Source organism: Chenopodium quinoa, unplaced genomic scaffold (genome assembly GCF_001683475.1).
Source record: "Chenopodium quinoa cultivar QQ74 unplaced genomic scaffold, ASM168347v1, whole genome shotgun sequence".
Lineage (NCBI taxonomy): Eukaryota > Viridiplantae > Streptophyta > Magnoliopsida > Caryophyllales > Amaranthaceae > Chenopodium > Chenopodium quinoa.
Window position 1 is genome coordinate 722,670 of NW_018742541.1, and position 24,005 is coordinate 746,674.

The 24,005-nt window shown below is 34.3% G+C and overlaps 2 protein-coding genes across 2 annotated transcripts; one reads left to right on the plus strand and one right to left on the minus strand.

The window, feature by feature from the left end:
- Positions 1-152: 152 nt before the first annotated feature.
- LOC110720119 (probable disease resistance protein At4g27220) lies at positions 153-6,010 on the minus strand. The gene is made up of 2 exons (XM_021899119.1): positions 5,731-6,010; positions 153-3,750 (listed from the first exon to the last, which is right to left on the minus strand). The coding sequence occupies exon 2, from the start codon at positions 3,685-3,687 to the stop codon at positions 211-213; it is 3,477 nt and encodes a 1,158-aa protein (XP_021754811.1). The 5' UTR covers positions 3,688-3,750; positions 5,731-6,010; the 3' UTR covers positions 153-210.
- Positions 6,011-18,161: 12,151 nt separating this feature from the next.
- Positions 18,162-20,092, plus strand: LOC110720201 (probable nucleoredoxin 1-2). Its single transcript, XM_021899210.1, has 2 exons — positions 18,162-18,307; positions 18,403-20,092. Exons 1-2 carry the CDS (start codon positions 18,162-18,164, stop codon positions 20,090-20,092), a joined length of 1,836 nt encoding a protein of 611 aa, XP_021754902.1.
- Positions 20,093-24,005: the final 3,913 nt, after the last annotated feature.

The window sequence follows — 24,005 nt, forward strand, 5'->3', positions numbered from 1 at the left end:
CAAAGTTCAGAGAATTTTTTAACAAGCAAATCAATAACTTGACAGTTTACCTTAAACATGTTATTATATGATTGTTTAACAATATGAGATTGTACTAGTCATTATTTTCTGAGTTTCATTTAAATGATCACCAAACACTTATAAGAAGAGAATTCCAAATGCACATTAAGTTCCAAACGCATATAACAAAGTTAATTTACAAATTAAATGTCAAAAACTAACAAGAGGGAGAAATAAGGATAAGGATGCACCCCATTTCCTTTGATCATTTTGTTCATCTTCATCATCATCACCTACAGTTTGAAGGGAGGGTGGTAGTGAAACTTGATTGACATAATCAGTGAAAGCACAAGCATTATCATCAGGGTCGCTCCATTTTCTTTTCAGCTTCAACTGGTTCTGATTACATTCTTGAAGTTCAGCATGATCTCGTATAAAATCAGATAGGAGACGCGCATCCTCAGAGTAGTTGCGCTGTAAGAGCTCCCACAACTCCGGGTTGTCAGACTTAGAGGGCAGTGAAAGTAAACTAGACGATGAGCCATCACAAATTAGGTGGTGGGACAATGGCACCCTCTTCAGCTTTAAACAACCTTCTACATTGAGATACCTTAGAGAAGTGCAGAGGAGTAGCCCTCTATGTATGCTGCTCAGATTCAGTAGCCTCAGTAATTTTAGCCTCCATAAATTAGGGAGAGCAAGTACAAATTTGGGTGCTCCGAATATTTGCTCTATCTTCGGGCAATCCATGAATTCAAGCTGTTGCAAAGAAGTACACAGGTGCAGGTCCTTATAAATGCTTCCCAACTTTGGTAAATTTCCCAAACTTATTTCCTGCAATCTGAAGAGAGCAGAGATAAGGTTGGGTTGTGGATTGCAAGCATTCATGGGATCAACTACTAGTGTCTCTGTCTCACTCTGTGAAGTTGTAGATGATGAGCTACTACTGCCACTGCTCTCGAATATCTCTTCCAACTCTTCGCAGTCCCACACACAAAGCTTTTCTAGCAAAGTACAAAGATGCAGGTTCATGAAAAGTCTTCGTAACTTTGGTAGGAAACCTATGTATAAATAAACCAAATTAGGAAGAGCAAGAACGGAGTTGGATTCAAATATCTCCTCTAACTCCTCACAATTTGACACCACAAAATATTCCAGATTTGGAAGAGAAAGCTGCTTCTCCATGAGGGGAAAGATGACTTTTATTTTTGGACAAAATTCTATTACTAGACGGCGAAGCTTGGAAAAAGAGCATCCTCCGAATTCTATTATCCCTCTCAAATCAGGCAGATCATAAAGATTAATATCCCCTGCAATTAATGATGATGGTGATGATATGTACTTTAACCCTTTGCAAGAACTTACAGACAATACCCTCAAGTCTATTGCCACACCCAAGGTAGGAAAAACATCTCCCAGATTTCTTCTGTTCACATTACATTCAAGTATCTCCAGCTTTTCGATTGTTGTTGGGAGCAAATAAGTGGTTTTGTCATCTCCTATTTCTGCCCCAGCTACAAACACTATATTCTCATCCACCCAAAAATTTTTATGATTCCAATCCTTCAGACAACCATAAAAATAAGTGGTTTTGAACAATTTCGGGTCATGAAGACAGAATCTGTAGCAACTTAATGATGAAGGTAAAGATTGAATAAGCTTATTAAAGCCAGGGCTGTCAGATATATCCCATGGCCAATAGCTTACCTTTTCTAGACATTTCGATCTTTCTATTCCCTTTGGCGCTTCTGCAAGCTTTATATCATATTTTAGATCCAGTACCCTCAATTTTGAAAGCTTTGCTAAAGATGGCACATATGTTAGCTCGTCACACGAATCAAGTAGAAGAGCCCTTAGATTTTCCAAATCAGAAACACTATCTGGTAACCTCTGAATATTAGTTCTAGATAAATTAAGAACTGTGAGGGCTGGCATGTGCAGAAAGAATGATTTTGGGATCACTGTCAGAGGATTTTTATTGAGCTTGAGCAATGTAAGATTTGGTGTCAGAGGTGCCACACCACATGGAATTTCACTGATATCATTCCAACTTAATGAAACTTTCACTAGATCTTTGCTCCACTGGTCTTCTTCTGGTACTTCCAGCAGTCGAAGTCCTGATTTTGTCATGAAACAAGGATATCCTTTTGTGATCATAATACCCAGATCTCTCATCAAATCATGCATCTTAACACCTTCAGAACCATAAGCAGTGCATGCTTCCAACAAGCATGAGTTTATCAGTTTATTCAAGATTGTATGGCCCTTGTTCAGCTGCTTTGATCTGCTCCCTGCATCATCCAGCAATCCTTCCATAATCCATTCATATATTATCTCCTCCCTTTTTATCTTCTTGTCTTCAGGATAAAGTATGCAACTTAAGAAGCAATTCTGCAGCCTTTGGTCATTAAGGCGATTGTAACTGTACTTTAATACTGAAAACACGTGTTCTTCCATGTCACTCTGCTCACAAGAAGATTGTCTCAGCTCATTTAGAGCATCATTCCATACACGGACATCAACCACCTCAGTCATACTGCGAGCCATTGTAGCAATTGCAAGTGGCAAACCACCACACTCTTTGGCTATTGATCTTGCGATTCCTTTTGCTTCTTCTGTAAGTGTGTTGTAATGTCCAAGCTTGTCAACAAACAAGTTCCAAGCCTCACCTTCCGGCAGAACTTTTGCCTTGATGGTAAAGTCTTTGCATCCCATTTCTTGACACACTTTAGATGAACGACTGCTTAAAATGATCTTGCAACAGCTGTCTTTAAGAGGAAATTCGATATCCTTTCCCAAGAATGGATTCCATTTCCACATGTCATCTAAGAAAAGTACTGTCGGGCTCATTTTGGATAATCGTTCGTGTAAAATAGCTGCTCTCTTCCTATCATCACCTTCTCCAGAGAGGATCACACCAAGCTCTTGAGCAATTTCATTTCTCAGTTTGTGCTCATCACAATTTTGCGAGACAGATACCCAATAAGGACGTCCAAAGGTGTCCTGTTTCAGGAGCTCATTATATATCGACCTCAACATAGTAGTTTTCCCTACACCACCCATCCCATACACACCAATAATGCAGCTTTCATTAGTTTTCAACCATTCAAGAATAGTTGCAGTATTCGATGCAAACATTTTCCCTGCTGGATTCTTTGACGGGAGCAAAAGTTGTATTGGGCTATGATCATGCAATACATATCCATGCGGAAAGTGACCCCACTGTAACAGTTCATCAACTTGTGAAGTGAAGTTTTCTATGCTCTGATCATCTGTTGCTATGTTTTGAACCTCGTCTCTAATTTTATCTACAGCAGTTAACCAGTGTTGAACCTCCAGCCTTCGCATCTTTTTTGGCTGAATCTCATCGTGCTCAACTTCTTTACAAACATCAAGGGCTCGAGAAAATAGTCTATTTGTTTTGAATTTCAGAGCCCACTTCTTATGACAGACAGAAGAATCATTAGATAATAGCCAATCCGAGTGACATATGGGCTGGGAACTGGAAGCTGAAGAAGACCCTTGCTCGTGATCATAAATCACCATGCTTTCATGAGTTGTTTTTCTTTTCTTGTTTCCTGGCTGATCGTCATCATGCTCAAGCTCTTTATCATTAACACCAGATACTTGAGCAGAGTTACTGAATAGCAAACTTCCAACCCAACTTATAAATTTGCTGAATCCCATGTAATTGCTTAAGATTTTGGCGCACTGTCTCTCATTACTTTCTTCGGTTTCTTTCTTGCAGTGCTAGAGTGAGAAAGAGTCAAAATCAGTAATCAAAACATCTTTGAAAGAGAGCCATGTGTAATAACTTGGCTTATAACTCTTTTAACTATGAAAGGTTCACCATTAAAAACACACATCAGATCATGCACTTGATGGTTGAACATTAAGAATAAAACTTCAAAGCAACTAATTAAGATCATAAGGTTCACTCTTTATGAAAAATTCTCGCAGAAGGAAATGAAAATGTAGGTATAATGTTGTAGGGAAATAATTGCACAATTTCTCAGTCATTACTTCTAGTGAACTATGATTACTATTATATTCACAGATTCCATTATATTTCAAGATGACACAAAATATCATTAAGACCAATGACAAATCAATTGGAGTTTATCAGAGAAATACCAATCATAGTTGCTAGTTCGCTACCCCGAGAAGATCAAATAAAAGTTTAGAGGAAGGATAATGTAATTTCTCAGGACATGAAGCAACTTTAAGAAGAAAATGGCGACTAAAATAGGATACAGAAAAAGGAATTACTAGTAAATGGTGTACCTCTAGCTGTCTTGACCTTTTTTACATTTTAAAGCAAATCTGAATAAACTACTGTAACCATGCTTTAAAAACGGGCTAAAGTTACGTTGAAGTCATGCCTCAGGATCAGCTCTGGATATTACAGTACAAAATGGAACGTGATGAATAGCCTTATATATGAGAAATCAGGCAATCAGTAAGTAATAGATTGAGTGTTTTAAACAAAATTATCCAACTATATCTCAGCCATTTTGAGTATGGAGCAAAAGAAAATGGAAATGCGAAAACACAAATTGATTTTACTGTGATTACTGAAAGATATTGCTTTACAGTTGAAACCACACTGATGAAATCATGAAATGAAACTTAAAAACCCTGCCAAATAAGACTTCAGAGGGGTGAAATAATCTCCCCTGCCTAATCTTCTGAATGTACTAATCCTTTTTTCTTTTCTTTAACTATATCAGTATAATTAAACAATTCCTCACTCCTTATCGTCTAGTGAACTATGATTACAAATATTGTCATGATTGGCATATTGTGCTTTTGACAATGAAAAGTTTCAAGTGAACTTTTTTTGGTTCATTCCAAAAAATTAATTGACAGTGGGAATAACACAATTAGATCAATGACTTAATGGTCACTTAAAATATAATAAGTACACCCTTTGCTTTAGGATTTTTTTTTTTTGTATGGAGATGTACATTCAAACGCCTATGTACAAAATCACTGTAGCATCAAACAAGGAGACCTTTGATGTAAAAACTATGATGTGCTACAAGTGATTTAGTTTAGGTTTCTAGCTTACCCCTTAATAATCAAAGGGAAATTCCCTGTTTCTCACGGTAAGAAACGAAATTTGTTTCTCATGGTGGCATTTTCGTGAATAAATCAACAACTTTTTCAGTATTGTGGGCTCCACAGTTAAAAAAGTTGAATAAAGTTGTTGGTTTATTTACGAAAATGCCATGTGAGAAACGAAATTTGTTTCTCATCATGAGAAACTGGGGTATCCTCATAATCAAATCAAAGATTCCATGTTTATTTCAAGTATGACACAAAAGAACAACATAGGACCAAAATGTCTAATCGATTGGAGTTTACCAGAATACCAACCATAGATGCTTCAATAATATAAGTTATCAAATTTTTGGGAACATTGAATAAAGGGAGTATATTGTGTAATTCTGGTTGTCTGAACTTTTTCTCAATTTTAAGCAAATCCTATTTATCTGTAAATGAGTCTTAGAAGACCGACTTTAATCAGAATGAAGCTGTGCTTCAATCACAGCTTCCATAATATACAGTAGAAAACAAAACTGGGTGAATAACCAAGCAGAAGCAAAAACCAGAAAATATTTTCAATATTTAACAAATATTATCCAACTGAATCTCAGCCATTTTAAGAGAACAGAAATGCGGAAACATAAAATCTATATTTTACTAGACAGATTAGGAAGAACATACCTTAACCAAAGGGTATTGCTGAGCTAGAAAGATTAGTACTGATGAACTAGAAAGATGAAAGTAAATACAAGTAACAGTGAATGTTATTGACACATAAATAGGCAAAACGCAGTAAACATTAGTGTCAAAAAGTGGATTAGTGATTGCATTTCCTTGAATTTATGATGAAACTTCTTAGTAATCGACTAATCGCTTAGAAAAATTGTTCATCCTTTGCTTTCTGACTTTTGAGTCTTTTTTTAATTTTATTTTATTGACAGTGCTACTTTAGTCTTGTCATTTTATTCATCCCTCATTATTATTTGACAGTGCTGCACTCACTTGTAAAAGTGTGTCAAAAAGAAATGTAAAAGTTTACTTAGTATATAAATTGTTTTGATTAGTTTTTTACATTTTCAATACAAGATGGACTTGTTATGATAATTTGTTCATAATATAAAACACAAAGTACATTCATACTCTCCTTTTCATTTCACTTGCTCTATTTTTACAAAAAACAAAACCTCTCATGAAAGTTGGATTAATAAGTAAAATGAAAGTGAAATGAATTCTTACAAAGCTGATGTACATATATTTATATGAACGGATTGTGATCATGTTACTCATATGTGTAATGGTGGTTGCTCTGTGGTAAAAAATGATTAAGACACTTTCTACATATATGTGAAGAAGTTTGTCTGGAATTAGGTGGGTTCCACTTTTACTATGGAAAAAGAATCTGAATTTATAAAATACTTACTATGAAACAATGAAGCATACACTATCCTTCATCAGCTTTGATTGCTCACTTCTTCGTTAGACTGTTGAGTGTCTCATCCAGCTTCAGATACATCGTCTACGCCCCTTGTAATTCTTTTTTTTTTTTTTTTTTTTTTTTATAATCTGGTTCTGCATCTACATCTTGATGATCCAAAGGCTTCTGCGCAGTCTCAAAATATTTCTGGTCAGACACAAGAAAAGGTCAAAAGGAATATACTTGTGTATAATAACAGTTATAGTTGGTACAGGTACAGCCAAGAGCACCTTACAAATAGGATAGCTTTGTTGTGTTTATATTATGTTTTCTGTTGAAGTATTGATATGATTTGAGAATACATACGTACAATGCAATCGTCTCTTTGTACATTCCATTCCAATCCCCATGATCAATAAATAAATCAAATGACTTAAAATTTTCAAAACCTCTTCATGAAAGTATAGGATTAAGGTTTTATATATATATATATATATATATATATATATATATATATACATATATATGAAGTATATGCATTAAGTTATACAAAGTACTTTGTATGAAATAAAACAATGAGAGAAAATAATGATCAAGAATTATACATAGACTCACTGCATGAAATAAGGAGAAGAGAATAAATCATAAGTAAGGTGCTGGAAGATATTCCCAAGCACATTTTGTTCGAATTTTGATGGGGTTGTACTTTTCACTTCTCCACGGCAAGTTAAGTTATACAAAATTCAAACAATAAGGGGAAAAAAATAATGATCAAGACTAATAGATAGATTTGTTGCATGAAATAAGGTGAAGAGAACAAAACAGAAATTCCCAAGCATGTCTACTATTGGCTACTAGTTGACAATCGCAACACAAATGTTCTCCAATAAGGTTTTATTAAATATATTGCTTAGACATTTAGAGATAGTGGAGGAGGATCAACATAGAAGTTTGGCTAGTTTACACCAAGCATTATAACTAAAAGGTCAATTTGTTCTTATATAATACTATTTGATCAAAAATTTCGAACCAATTAATGTTGGTATCCCAATTCATCCTAATGGCGACAAACTCATCTACACCACACGGTGTCCAACTGTGTGCCAAAGAATGAGTTCCCAAGAAACAGTTGAGCTGCAATCTTTATCAGATAATGAAGCTGACTAAATGTTCCAGCAAGGGTTGCATATAAGGGAGTAAAGAGTGTATGACACCGAGGAAATGGAAGGCATAACCTATCTTACCAGGCAAAATTGTAGGAATGTACCTGGAAGAATCAAGGAAATAGCAAATATGCTGAAAAGAGAACACGAGTACACGACATCTATGTACGGAGGAACACTTCAAATGAATTGTCAAAGCATCTACATGCCTCAGGTTTCTTGATGTATAAATCAGTACTATTCTAAGTTTGGTAGAGTTAACTAGAGAGTGAAAATATCTTAACAAGTTTATTTAAACAAGGTTGTTAAAAAAGAAGAGCTTGTGTACTACCTACTTTCTCAGTTTTTTGAATTAGAGCTGCTCTTTGGTATAATGAATGATATCGGAATCTATTCAGTACTTCATTAACTCCATGAATCACATTATCATCAAATGCATACTAGAAGAGAAGTATAAATACAGATTGATTCACCTGCATTTGTTTTGTGAAGTCGAGTCAGTTGTTTGTTGTTAAGAAGTATGTAGACCTTAAGAGTCAGGACTTATGAATTGGCATATAATAAGCCACAGAAAATCATATGTGCAACAACAATATCTCAATGAAAAGTCATCAGAACAAAGAACTGAATCATGACATTCAGAACAATATACTGGTAACTAAGGTACTAATTGAGAAGAACGACAGACCAATAACAAATTAAGCAGCTTTAGGAGAAAGGGTGAAGTGAAATGTACAACCCCATCAAAATTCAAACAAAATGTGCTTGCTCTCCCACAACTCAACAAGTCCACAATCTCATTGATGAAATTGTTTAGTAATTCAGCCAACACGAACTTAGAGTCGACCTTCACAATCATCATCGAGAACATCGAGTATTGGCTCGAGTATATTACTGAAATAAAGCTCCAATTCTGTGTACAAGAACAACAGACCTTCACAACCAGCACCAATAAGACTACAATATAGAAGGGTGACTTCATTATGTCAAAGGTTGACTATTTGGTCAAGGTAACCATCCATTAATCATAAAAGTCATATATTTAATATTTCCTCTTGTTGGGAATTAACAGTTGCAAAATTTGATTAAGTATACTAGTGATTAAGGGCCTGTTCATATTTACTTATTTTCAGTTCAGTTCAGTTCAACTCCAATTTGTTCAGTTCAGTTCAGTTTTATGCATTTTAATTTTTCAGTTCAGTTCAGTTCAGTTCAGTTCAATTCAGCTCCAATCAGTTCAGTTCAGTTCAGTTCGGACAGCTCCAATCAGTTCAGTTCACCTCAGTTCAACAAATATAAACAGGCCCTAAGTTGGGATTTCCACAAAACTAATTTCAAAACTAAACTGAATGACAAAATATGTGAATTAAATTATATGATAATTTAGTCATAGAATAATTAATAAAATAATCATGATGCCATAGAACGCATCAATCATCAACGAAATCATAATTCAGTTATGTATTATAAACAGAAAATTGACATTTTTCATAGTAGTAAAACTAATTATTCATTAATATTAAAATCAATTTAGGAGAAAAAAGTGTGAGAATTACCTAGGTTTGTTGAGCTATGACATTGACCAAAATCTGATTGTCCGTTAACAGCGCCAAGAACACTATTTCACCGGAGGCCTACAAACTTCGCCCACGTAATATCAATTACTAGCTGAGAAATTAACAATTCTTTTGATTAAAGATTTGAGGTTGATAAGTTATTTTGGGGCAATTTTTCATGATTGAATTTTATTAAAATAAAATAAAATAAAATTTATACTTTAGGAGGAGCAATTTTTAATTACAACATGACATGCGTTCAATTTTAACATAGTGTCAAATAAACATGGGCACGGGCCGTGCCGGGGTGGGGGCCGTGCCGTGCCTGAATTTGGCACACCCAGCCCACGGCACGGCATGACCCACGTGCCTTGCGGGCCGTGCCGTGCCGGGCCGCGGGCCAAACCGTGCCAGTTTTTTATTTTTTATTTTTTTTTTAATGAATGAAAAAAAAAACGAATTAAATCATATATATTTTTTTTAGTACAACTTAATATATGTGATTAATTTATGTTTATGTTAAATGTTAATGTTAATATATTTTGTTTTCATTTTTTGAACAACTTTATTTTAATTTAGGTTATATAAATTATTTATCTAATTAATAATTATGTTTAAGTTTATTTAAACAAATAAAAATAATTTTATTAATTTAGCAAAAAACAACAATGCATATAATTAAAAAAAAATACGAGTGCGATAATCCGAAAACACAAAAAATTGAAGAATAACTTATTTTATTATATGACGGTAGCCGGTACGAATGTACGATAATTCAATAATACAAAATAAGTAATGATAATTAAAAATCGTACAATAGTGTATGAATATTGAATAACTTCATTTATTATACGGAATACGAAGTTCGATAATACAAAAAGAATACAATAGTGTATAATGTAAATATGTAATCATGTAATTATTATTGGTCGTCTTCGTCTTCGCCTTCGTCTTCATCTTCGTCTTCTAGAGGTTCAAGTTCATCCGCCAATTGAGTTGATTGAGAAGTATGAGAACTAAAAGAAGTCGACGTTCCTTCATCGTCGTCGTTTTGTGCATAAGTACGATCTTGAGAACGAGTTTCGGCATCCAACCAATCCTTGAAGCAAACACACATTTCAAGTGTTTCGGGTTTTAGTCTTGTTCTTCTATCGTCTAAAACTCGTCGCGACGCACTAAAAGCTCTTTCGGATGCAACAGAGGAGACTTGGATTGCAAAATATCACGAGCCATTGCCGACAAAATTGGATGTTTCACGGTTTGTGATTTCCACCAATCGAGGATGTCGAGGCCAAACATCTCTTCATCGTCCATGCCTTTCATGAAGTCGTAACTTAAGTACATTTGCAACTCCGAAACATCGCTTTGTGTTCTCTTACTTGATATTCCGTACCTGAAAACTTGGACATCATGTTAGCAGCTTGTGCAAATAAACCTTTGGCCCGTTTACTTACATTTTTGGATGTTTGAGAAGGGGCAAATCGAGACACGGTTCCATATTTACTTTCATAAACTCTATATAAAGAAAAAAATCATTTGTCACCTTACTTTTAAAAGTTTCAACATCATCTTCAAAATTCATGTTACTATAATAAATATCAATTAATAAAAAGGTGCCATCATATTTTTGCCTAGGATCTAAAATAGAAGCAAAAATATAAATCATAGGAATATCGGTGTAATATTTACGCCATTTTTCCTCCATGGATGGAAGATATCCACGATAAACATGTTGAGATCGGTGTTCCGCAAAAAGTTGTGCAAGTAAACATGCATTACTAAGAAAAGAATGAGAACAAGGATTATATACAGAAGAAAAACAATGTGTCATACCATATAGTAATTGTAAAAACTGCATATATTTTTCACAATTAACCCAATCATCTTCTAGTAAAGCATTTTGTGGAAATTTCATATTATAAAAAAGTGTTAAATGAACCTTGTACTCGATTGCCTGACTTAACATTTCATAGGTGGAGTTCCACCTAGTTGGACAATCCGGTGCTATTTTTATGGTTTTTATCCATTGTTGCCTGAAAAAACCTTTCCATTCTTGATATCTCATGTTAGAGCTATTAATAGACATAATAACATTCCTTATTTTGTGATAAAATGGACCAATTGCTTGTGTTCCATCCTTCACACACAAGTTAAGAACATGACAAATGCATCTAACATGAAGTGCATCTCCATCTAATATAACATCGGTCAATTGGTTTTTGACCAAATTCGCACTATATGTCATAGAAGTTGCATTATCGAAAGTCATAGACATGATTTTATCCCTAAGACTATATGCATCAATGGCTTCCATTAAATGATGTGAAATGTTAAGACCGGTATGAGGGTATTCAAGCATTTTGAAATGAATGATGCGTTTTTGTAACATCCACTCATTATCTAACCAATGACAAGTAACACATAAATAGTGGAGTCCGTAACCACCATCTCATGCATCGGTGGTTAAAGAAACTCTACTAGGAAGATTAGCTAATTCATTTACTAATTTCAATTTGTACTCTAGATAACTCTTCATGGCAGCAGATCGAACGGTTTTTCGGGAGATTTTTTTGTGTTTTGGTTGTAGTGCTCGATTAATATAGTTGTTGAAGGCATCATTTTTGGCGAAAAGAAAAGGTTGTTCCGCATGAACAATCATTCTCCCAAGTTCATCCCTATCTCTCTCGTAATTGTAAATGAAGCCTTGTGGATGGAATTGAGAAATTTTGGGTTGGGTTGGATCACTAGATGGTCCACCACATTTTTTTGTATGTCTACTAAGGTGTCCCGTCCCTCCCTTGGTATCGGCCGAGAAAATTTTACCACAAGTCCAAAACTTGGCTTTTTGTCCATTTTTACTTAATTGATAATGTGACCAAACTTCACTCTTTCTTTTGGTTTGAGCAAAATCCTCTTCGGTACACCACTCTAATATGTTAGGATTTTGGGTGTTGGGCATTTGGGTGGATGGTTCACTCGACCCGGAGGCTTGTGTTTGGCTACCTTGGGAAGGAGGAGGAAAAGGAAATTCATGTTGTTGAAATTGGCTTTGTTGAAATTGGGTCCAAGGAGCCATATCATCCATTTGTTCTTGCCCTCCCGTGTTTTGGGGATGAAAGAAAGGGGTGGAAGTGTTTGGAAAGGGCATGTTAGGGGAGGGAAAGGGCATGTTAGGAGGGGGCATAGGCATTGAAGTGTTTGGATTTGGTGATTCCCTACGTTTTGACTTGGCTTTTCTAGAGGAGGAGGAAGCGTTCGGGTTTGATGATATGCCATGATTAATTAATAATAATAACAATAACAATAACAATAACAATAATAATAATAATACAAATAACAATAACAATAACAAAGTAACAATAACAATAATAATAACAATTCACAACAATAATAATAACAATAACAATAAGAATTAGTAAGTAGTTTTTATATAAATTAAATTTTTAAAAATAATTATAATAATAGTAGATTACTTGGATCAATGAGATCCCAGGTAGGAGAGGTTAGGAGCGACGTTGTCCAGAGCCCAAGTCCCGCCTTAGACAGATTTCAACAATCCAAATAACCCACAATTAAAATAGAAAGTAGTTTTTATATAATTAAGTAGTTCCAACTTTCAAGAATACAATAATAATAATAATAATGATGATAATAATAATAATAATAATAATAACAATAATAATAATAATAATAATAATAATAATAATAATAATAATAATAATAACTAACAATAACAAATTAAAATAAAGTTGAGTTAGATCTTACAATGACGCTTCAATGCTTTCCCAAATTTATAATTTCCCGAACTTATAATTTTCCGAATTTATAATTTCCCGAAAGTAAATATAACAATTTTTTTTTTTGGTAGTAGACTAATAAAAGTAATAATAGTAAAAATGTAAAATTTATAAGAGAGTAGGATTTTTTTTTTTTTTTTTTCACAAAAGAGAGCAAGATTGTGAGATTTGTGGGAATTTGAGAATTGAGAATTTGGGAGTAAGAAAATTAGAGAATAAGAGAGAAGAGATGAGTTGATGAATTGTGAAAATTTTGGAGGAAAATATGAGGTATTTATAGGGAATTTGGGTGGGAAATGGGGTGGAAAACTAGCCGTTTATAGCTGTTGAAAAACGGCCAAAAACGGCTAGTTTTCCAACGGTAATTTGTGCCGGGCCGTGCCGGGCCGTGCCGGGCCGTGCCGGGCCGTGCCTTGCGGGCTCGTGCCGTGCCGTGCCACGTGTCGTGCCAGCGTGCCGGCCACCGTGTCGCCCGGCGTGCCACGTGCCGTGCCCGTGCCAAATCCCAGAAATTTGTTCACGGCACGGCCCACGGCCCACAGGTGGGCCGCCGTGCCGGCGACCGTGCAACACCCAAAATCATCTCATATTAGATTTTTAAAATAGCAGTCAAATGAATAATATAGGTCACTAGGTTAAAATTAAGATCATAACGTCATACTTAAAGTTTGCAACAATATTAAAAATCACACAAATTTTATTGAAGGTTATTATGTTAAAATTAAAGTTACTATGTTTAATATAAGGGTCACTATGTTTAATACAAAGCCAGTTGCAAATGTGAAGAACTTCGGGTTCACAATAATATTATTGTGAACCAGGTTCACACAAGTTTTTCTGTCAAAATTATTACAATTGTGCAAATTTTATAGTAAGTAGTTGATAGTATATATTGACAAAAAATGAAAAAAAAATAAAAAGATAAAGGGGATTTTTGGAGGGAAAAAAACAGTACCGGGAATTGACACGTGTCATTTCGGGTGTCTGTTTTAGTATTATATACTCCCTCTGTTTTTAAATACTTGCTCTACTTTCCTTTTTTGGCCGTTTTTAAATACTTGCTCAATTTCCTTATATGGAAAGTTTTTAATATTTAATTCATTTCTACCACCTAGTGGACCCAACAAATATCATATTTTATTCATTTTATATTCTCTCACCTCCAATTTCTCCACTACTTTTGTTTTTTACAATTTTTTTATTCTTCCACAAACTCCACTACTTCCATATTTTATTACTTTTTCCAATTTCTCCTAAAATTCTGTGCATGATGGAGCAAGTATTTAAAAACGGAGGGAGTATTGATTGATTGATTGATACGGAGTATTAGTTACGTATTTTTTTTTTCTAAGAGTTCTATTTTCTTTTTTAATATTGGATGTTTTATTTGTTTTTAGAATATTTTTGTTTAACATTTGGTACTCCTCCGTATTTTTTTAAGTGTTACATTTGACCGACTAGGGTTAATATTTTATTGAAAAGTAATGAATGTGTGAGGAAAGATATAGATTAGTAGTGGGTTTGGGTGGGGACCATGAAGGGAGAGATATATAATATTTTAATGTAGTTTTTTGCCAAAAATAAAACACGGTCGTATTCGAAATGTGTAACACTTATTAAAACACGGATGGAGTATGAAAAAATAAACAAATTTAGAAATTTTATTTAATCAAAACGTGCATCGCACAAAATTAATCTAGTTATCTACCATTTATATTGTAATCCCCCATATTTTTAATATATTTATTATTTATACAAATATTTTTATTTCGATTTTATAAGTATGAACTATTTTGATCTTATTATTAAACTAAACTATTAAGTTTTTGGTTGAAATCAAAATCCCCTTTTAAGTTTAGTAGCCCAATACTTAAATTCTACTCAAGCCCAAACAACAATCCTACTTACAAATTTTTACCTACACCCCACAGTAGGGAACACTACCTGCACACCCCCCCACACACACACACCCTCCACGCATGCCCCGCCCCGCCCCTTAAAAAAATTTAGAAAATTTTATTTGATCAAAACGTGCATCGCACGAGATTAATCTAGTTATCTACCATTTATATTCCCTTAAATTTTCCTTCTGTAATGTACTTTGGATGTAAATATTTCTATTTTTAAGTACGTACTTTGTATATAAATAATATGATATGAAAACAATCTCCAAGCCAATTAAAATTTATCAAATACTCCCTCCGTTTTTAAATACTTGCTTCACTTTCTTTTTGCGGCCGTTTTTAAATACTTGTTTTATTTCCTTATTTGGAAAGCTTTTATAATATTTAATTCATTTTTCTCAACTAGTAGGACCCAATTTTATTACTTTTTAGATTTTCTCTCCTCAAATTTACCTTCTACTAACCCCACTACCTCTATATTTTAATACTTTCTCCAATTTCTCCTAAAACTACGCGCATGGAGAAATGGAGAAAATATTTAAAAACGGAGGGAGTAAACAATAATTGCCTACAATTTGTTTGTACAATACATATTTTTAAAAAAAAAATAAATAATAGAACTAATAAAAAGGCATCGCATGGGCACTATATAGTTTCAAATAAGTACAATAAGTTTAAATACTACGTATGTGTTATGAGCTCTTATAAGTTCAATGAGTTTGATTAGGTGTGCAAAAATAAGGTATAAGAACTTTTAATAATACTATGTATAGAGTATAAGAAGTTTCAATCACATTCTAATAATGACTTGTTTTGTTCACTTTATTCTTGCTTATTTTAATCTAATTTGATTAGTATAATATGATTTTGGTTTGATCTGATTTGATTTTCTGATTTGATCAAATTTTAAATTCAGGTGTAACATAAAAATAATAAAGTGTGACAGAAATATTATTAAACATGACATAAGTTTTTATCAAATTTGATAACATTCAATTAGTTCCAATTAAGTTTGTAATGGTATAATAATTTAAGTTCAATTAAGATTGATCTTGTCTAAATTACAAGGTTAAATTATTTAAGTCTATGGTTTTAGATCCTTCTTGTATTAGACAAAATGGTTGCACATTGAATATAATAACAATAAATACGGTAAAAATAAGTTAATTTTAAGAAAATTTGCGATGAAGGTCCTTTTAAGTGGTCGACCTTGTGAGAAAGATCTTTTTCTAAAAAAAGGTGGCACAAAAGATCTATTTACTGGCATTGGGTTGTGGGGAGGGTTCTTTGACCAGCTTTGGCGTTGACCAAATTTTTCTGGCAAAAAAATCACGTGACCACTTAAATTACCTTTTTTCCCTTCCCTTTTTGCCCTCAATTTTCATTTTTTCCCCATTATTAAACCATAATTTCAAGTAACAGGAAGACCGCAATTACACCTCTTCGACTCACGTTGAAAGGCTTTGATTGGCGTTCAATTGTAATTTCAAGGATAAGAATTGAAGATTTGGGATTAATTTTGTTATGAAATTAGGGTTTCATAATTGGGGAAAGGGGGAAAATGAAAATTGAGGGAAAAGAGGGAAAGGGGAAGAAGAAAAAAAATACGTCGGAGTTTGGTCAAAGGACCCTCCCCGGCCCACAACCCAAATGCCGATTATGCCACCCTTTTCATAAAATGACCTTCCTCACAAAGTTAACCAATTAAAAGGATCATCCTTGCAAATTTTCTTCAATTTTAATACTTTGTATTAATTTTCCTCACAAAGGTAAAACCACGATTTTGTCTTGTAATATTGTTTGTAGGGTAACTTCTAATTTGTAATGATTTTTTTCTTTATTATTTTAATGATAGTTAATGGGTTTGATTGTATTTTAACATGTAATTTCAAATGGATACATATGAAGAGTAATATAAATTGATTTAATACTACCTACATAATAATTTTTTTTTTTTTTTTTTTTGAAAAGGTAAGAAGATATATTATTAGAAAGTCTTTATCAGAAAGGGAATTTATAAGTGTTAATAAAGGGTAAGAAGAAATTGATTTAATACTACCTACATAATAACTTTTGTAGTATAAGAATTTTTTTTTTTAGAATTGTAGTTTTACTAGTATACGAATAATACAGAGTATAAGAATAACTTATATATTTCTAGGGTAATTTAATATAAATTATAATATTGATCCTTATTCCTAATCCTATTAGAAATATACTTCCGATTGACTGAACTGAGCTGAACTGAACTGAACTGAACTGAGCTGAACTGAACTGAGCTGAACTGAACTGAACAAAACTTATTAATTAGTGATTTTTAACTATGAATTAGTGATCTTTGATTATTTATTGATTATTTATTACTATACATATGTGTATATACAAATATACATATTAAAATATTTACGAAAAATATACTATATAATTATAATTATAAAATGTATGGAAAATATATTATAAAATGTATGGAAAATATATTAAAAACTTGAAACCTCTAAACGTTTTAAACACATATACTATTTATTATTATTATTATTATTTATTGATTATTATTATTATTATTATTATTATTTATTGATTATTATTATTAGTATTATTATTTATTGATTATTATTGTTGTTATTATTATTATTATTATTATTATTGTTAATAATAATAATAATAATATTATTATTATTATTATTATTATTATTATTATTATTATTATTATTATTATTATTATTGTTTTTGTTGTTGTTGTCGTTGTAATAAGAGCTTAAAAGAATGAAATTTGGCTTTATATCATTAGCAATATCATTAGACATAAATTAAGAGCTGAGCTGAACTGAACTGAACTGAGCTGAACTGAACTGAACTGAATTTCAACGGAACAGAACAAGCCCTAAGAGATCAAAGGATTAAAAAAGTTTTTTTTTTGTTTTTTTTTGGTTAATAGGATTAAGAAAGTTTACATTTTTTTTTTGAGGGAAGAAAGAAAGTTTACATATGGTATAATGCTGTTTAGGTTATATTTTATATGCTATAAATAATTAAATATTAGTTGAGAGTATATTTGGTAATTAGTAGGCTATAAAAATGTTGGTCTCAAGAGCCTAATTAAGGTCTATTTTTTTTTTTCTTTGTACGTTCAATTTACATAATTGACGCACGATTCTTGTGAGTCTGTGAACCGATTTATTCGTCCATTTTTTTTTTTTTTTTTTTTTTTTTTTATTCTACTGACATTTGTCTGGAATTAATTAAAAGTTGAAATTGATTGAACTACAGGTTTGATTTGGATGGAAAGTAGTTTAGACTCTAAATTTTATGATGAAGAAGTTGACCTCATTGTTGCATCTTTGCTATCCTGTTTTTCTGGTTTGGATTATCTTGATCGATTGAATGGCGATGAAGTTAGACTTGCTGATATTTTTCCATCCAATAAGTATGTTCTTGTTTTTGGAGTGATGAGGCCTGTACATCTTATGTATAGCCTCCATGATGAGTTCTTTCCTCAAGACTTGGTGGCTTTATGTTCAGAATTGTACTACTTTCGACATGGCCTGTTGTCAGTTCTGAGGCCAAAGGTCCTGTTATACTTGGAGCAACTTGTCCTTTTGTCAATTCAATCAAAGTGTTGCCAGTATATTCTCAAGATATAATCAGCAAGGTTTCTGGAGCACAGGAATCACGCCCTATTCAAATTGGTCACTCTTTTGATATTATGTCCTTGTTGTCGGGTTTGAGCTACCTTGATCGGAATAATCTGGGCAACAAGGTTGTAGTTCAGGAGGAAACCTTTATCGGAAAATATATCATGCTTTGCTGTGTTCATGTGCCTATCTTTCTTGACTCCTCTGATTCAAGATGGATGCAGGAGCTAGTTAACATGTGTTTCGATCTGTATGCTACAAGAAATGATTTTGAGATGGTTGTGACTGTAAAGATGAGTTCCATGGCAGATTATGAGGTAGTTTTTAATCACTTCTTGTCCGCTTTACCCTCTTGTCTTGTGATACCATACAAGGAATCAATGCATCGCGACTTCATATGCAAGTATCTTGACTTGGTTGATTCTTGGTATATTAAATGTCTCATTTTGGATGCCGATGTCAACAGAAAGGTTTTATTTTATGGATTTCCTTACAGCTTTGTCCACCGTTGTGGAACTGATGCCTTTCCCTTTACTAAAGAAAAAATCTCGGAAGTAATTGACAAGGACAAAACTTCTACATTGAGTCTCGAAGGACTCTTGGGGTGCAATTCCTCTTATGTTCTTGAAGATTACAACAAGAAAAAGATTACCATCTCAGAACTTAACAAGAACGTTGTTGCATTCTACTTGTGCGTTGATGGAAGTTTTGCTTCAACTCTCCACGATATTCATCAACAATGTATAAAAGCTCAGCTGCCGTTTGAGATTGTGATGGTCTATGTGCCTTTTATCACCCGCCTTGACCCTCAGGTTCACAAGGATAAAATTGATAGATTGTTAAAGAAGAAGGGGATATCGATGTCATGGTGGCGCTTGCCCTTCAATATCAATGTTTGCCAAAAGTTTTGCCGACTTATGGGCTCTGATCGTGATGACTTTAAGGTCATGATAGTAGGACCTGATAATGAATATGTGGATAAGTATGCAGGGGAAATCCTGAAAGAATGCAATGTTGAGTGTTATCCGTTCACTAGGGAGGCCTTGCTCCAGAAGGAACTGAAGCAACTTGAAGAACTCACCTTGGAGTCGTTGTTGGTTACTGGGTCAACAAATTATGTTTATAAAGGCAACACGACGTTTCCTCTGTCTCGTCTCCAAGGAAAGAATGTCCTTGTTTATTATATGTCTGCTGAAGACCACGGTCCTGATTATTATCATTTAGTGTTAAAATGGTATCATGAGATTAAGGCAGATGTCGGTGATCTTGAAGTGGTGGTTGTTAGGTTAACTAATGTGTTATTTGAAAATTATGATGATCTCGAAGTAGCTGAATCCATGGAGCCTTTGTGTGTATGTCCCTATGATCCTGAGCCCTCAGAATTTTTAGTGAAAAGAATATTTATCAGGTATAACTATGACATTGCACCTGAAACCTTGCTTAAATTTGGATCAGATGGAAAGATTTGTTCTTTTCGAGCTCATAATCACCTTTATGATTGTGGATCCAAGGCTTTTCGAGAATTGGGCAGTCTTCATCTACGCCAAGATGTCATTACAGATTTGAAGGAATCCTAATGGTTCTGGGATATAAATTAATAATAAATACAATTATTCATTTCTTAGAATTATTAACTTAGCTCTTTAGTTTCATATTTATCGAAAAAAGTATGCTTTGCTTTCTTGTAAGTTTTATGCAATACCATTGAAGTAAACCGTGAACTTAGCTGGTGTCCTTAATGTGTTGAGTAAGCTTTTCCTACTTAATTAAGGATTGTTTCATTCAAAATCTGTTGTACATCATGGGGATGGCCCTATAATTATTAGCAATTAGACATATAATTATTTTCCGACAAGCATGAGCATAATATCAGTTTATTCAAATATTCAATATTGTATGGCCTTTGTTCAGTTCTTTGATCTAATCCCAAAATCATCCAACAATCCCTCCATTATCCATCAATCTATTAGCTTCTCTCTCTATGTCACTCTTCAAGATAAAGTACGCAACTTAAAAAGCAATGATCCTGCAGTATCTGGTCATTCAGCTGATCGAAACTGTACCTTAATAATGATAACACGCATTCTTATGGTCTGAAATCAATTCTTATTTCCTATGTTTACTCTGTAATTGTGTTAGTATACTTTGTCTCATCTTATGGACTGACTAACAATGGTGCTTCATCCACACTGATCTGTATATTACTCCGTATGACTCGGACTGGTGGGAGGTACAAAATCTTTGGGACTTCACCAGAGATGCAAGGTTCTTTCTCTTATGAAGACAATGATGCTAACCGTGTGGATGATTGATTCCGGTGAGACACATTGTAAAGTCAGGGTTTTCCTTTGTACATTTGAATGCTACATACTTAATCAAAATTCACTTGCCACAGTTCATAAAACTGATACCAATCTTTATCAGTAAAATTTCTTAAGTTTAGAGTTTGAAAAACTGATATCATAAACACCGAAAGCCATGGATGTTTACAAAAAGTATAGCAATTATTCATATTCAAGTCACACTAACCAAAGAATCAGGACATTACAATGACAGGAACCATCTACTTAGCTCTTTAATTTCATATTTACCGAAGGAATATGAATTAATAAATACAATTATTCATTTCTTAGAGTTATTAACTTAGCTCTTTAGTTTCATATTTATTGTCAAGTATGCTTTGCTTTCTTGTAAAGTTGTAAGTTTAGACAATTTAGACGCATTACAGAATAGGGTACTTAATTCAAACAATTTAGACTCTTATTTCTCGTATTAAACTCTAGTTAGACGAGAAATATGAGATCATTAACACGTGCCTGATAACTTAAAGGTTGAATACCTACCGAAAATATTCAAATCGGTAGATGGGAGGTACGATAATGAAATCCTTGACAATGAAAAGCATGAGCATTTTTGAGGCTTTTACTGCTCCGGTTCAGTAGTGAGATATCAAAATTACAATATACACTAATCGTAATTTCTACCAATAGACACTAGTTAAAGTGATATCACTAATCATAATAGAACGAATCAATCATCAATGGAGTCATAACTCAGTCATATAATATGACAGAAAATTGACAATTTTAATATCCCTATCCCTACTTGAAGGAATTATATTCTGTGTTTTTCTCATTGCTATTCATTGTGATTATATATACATTACAAGACTTATCTCAAGCCTACAATTAAGCCACTAATTAAGCTATAAGTTAGGATAAACTATGTACAGAATATCCTAGAGCAATAAACTAGGTAATTGAATATTTACAAAGTCAACTGACGATATATTAGGAGTAATATATCTTAACACACCCCCTTAGTCTTAGCGGGAGGAGGACGGACGCTTAGACTATCCCTGAAATCTTCAAAGAGTACACGTGGTAGTCCTTTCGTGAATATGTCCGCAATTTGGTGCCTTGAAGGAACATGGAGAACCCAAATCTCACCCCTAGCCACCTTTTCACGAACAAATAGGATGTCCATCTTAATATGCTTGGTACGCTGATGATGTACCGGATTATCCGAAAGGTAAATAGCGCTCACATTGTCACAATAAACCAATGTAGCCTTTTTAATCGGACAAAGTAACTCAAGTAATAAATTTCGAAGCCAACAAGACTCCGAAACAACATTTGCAACACCCCTGTACTCTGCCTCTGCACTAGACTTAGAAAGAGTAGCCTGGCGTTTGGATGACCAAGAGATCAAATTATCACCCAAATATACACAATATCTGGAGGTAGATCGTCTCGTATCGGGACACCCACCCCAATCAGCATTTGTATAGGATATAAGTGTAGAAATAGAAGAAGGATAAAGGTGCAAACCATGGTCAAGAGTACCCTGTACGTACCTAATTATCCGCTTAAGAGCAGACATGTGAATATCCTTCGGATCATGCATGTGTAAGCATACCTGTTGGACCGCATATGAGATATCCGACCTCGTAAAAGTGAGGTACTATAGAGCCCCTGCAAGGCTACGGTACAATGTGGGGTCGGCAAAAGGAGAACCAGAAGAGCTGTCCTTCGGTTTCACCTCAACGGGTGTAGCCGAGGACTTACATGAAGACATACTGGCTCGCTCAATAATCCCCTCCGCATACTTGCGTTGTGACAAAAATAATCCACCCTTATGTCTTGTCACGGCAATGCCAAGGAAATAATTAAGAGGACCCAAGTCCTTCATAGCAAACTCCGAGCTAAGAAGAGACATAATAGAACAACGCAGAGCATGAGAAGAAGCTGTAAGAATTATGTCATCAACATATAATAATAAATAAGCCGTATTTGACCCCTGTCGATAAATAAATAGAGAATTGTCACTTTTGCTATTAGTAAAACCAATAGAGGCAACAAAATCTGCAAACCTCCTGTACCATGCCCGAGGTGCCTGCTTAAGACCATATAATGACTTCCGCAATAAACAAACATAATCAGGGTGTGTCTTATCACAGAAACCAAGAGGTTGATGCATATAGACTGTCTCATTAAGCTCACCATGTAGAAAGGAATTCTTAACATCAAGTTGATGAATTGGCCAAGATTTAGACAAAGCCAAGCTAAGAACAGTGCGAATAGTAGCCGGTTTCACCACCAGACTGAAAGTCTCCTCACAATCAATGTCCACCTGTTGTATTTTCCCATCACCTACAAGACGGGCTTTATGCCTCTCAAAATCACTGTTGGATTTCACTTTATGAGTAAAAATCCACATAGAATGAATAACATTCACATTAGGCGGACGGGGCACAATCCCACGTCTTATTTTTAATAAGAGCATTATAATCATCATCCATTTCCATTTTCCAATTCGGGTCACGCAAAGCAGAAATTGGGTTACGAGGAAGAGGTGATTTCGTAACCGTGGACAGCATGGTATTGAAATTGTGATATTTCGGGTTGGGCTTGGTGATACCATTTCTATTACGAGTGACAATAGTTGGGTGAGGAGTGGGAATTGGAGTTGGTTGGGAAGAGGAAGAAGATGGGCTAGCTGGTTGGGTAGGTTGCAGCTGGGCCGTGGCTGACTGCGCAGGCCCACAGTCCTGCTGTGGCCTATTATGCCCAACAACAACATTTTTGGGAAGAGAGGGTGACGAAACTGGGATGCTGGGAGAAGCAGGTGGACGCGGCCCAGTCCGTGTAGGTGTAGAGGAGTGTGGGCTAGCCCGGTGAGGTGGAGAGAAATGTGGGCTAGCTGAGGCAGACCCATGTTGGGCCGAAAGAGGAGAAATAGAGTGTGGGCTAGCTGAGGTAGCCCCATGTTGGGACGAAAGAGGAGAAATGGGCTGCTCAGGCACGCCCATGTGATGAATCACATAAGAGTGTAAACCATCATCCAAAAAATCATATGTATGTGAAGTGGGTGTGTGTAATTTAGCAAAAGGAAAAATCGTTTCATCAAACACAACATGCCAGCTAATTATGATCCTATTAGAAGATAAGTCATAACATTTGTTACCTCTATGATTTGGTGGATACCCCA

Bases quoted from the DNA above. Each gene is read 5' to 3' on its own strand.
- LOC110720119 (XM_021899119.1), bottom strand. From the start codon at position 3,687: ATGGGATTCAGCAAATTTATAAGTTGGGTTGGAAGTTTGCTATTCAGT.
- LOC110720201 (XM_021899210.1), top strand. From the start codon at position 18,162: ATGGAAAGTAGTTTAGACTCTAAATTTTATGATGAAGAAGTTGACCTC. The intron at 18,308-18,402 runs GTATGTTCTTGT...CTTTATGTTCAG, and splicing joins GATATTTTTCCATCCAATAA to AATTGTACTACTTTCGACAT.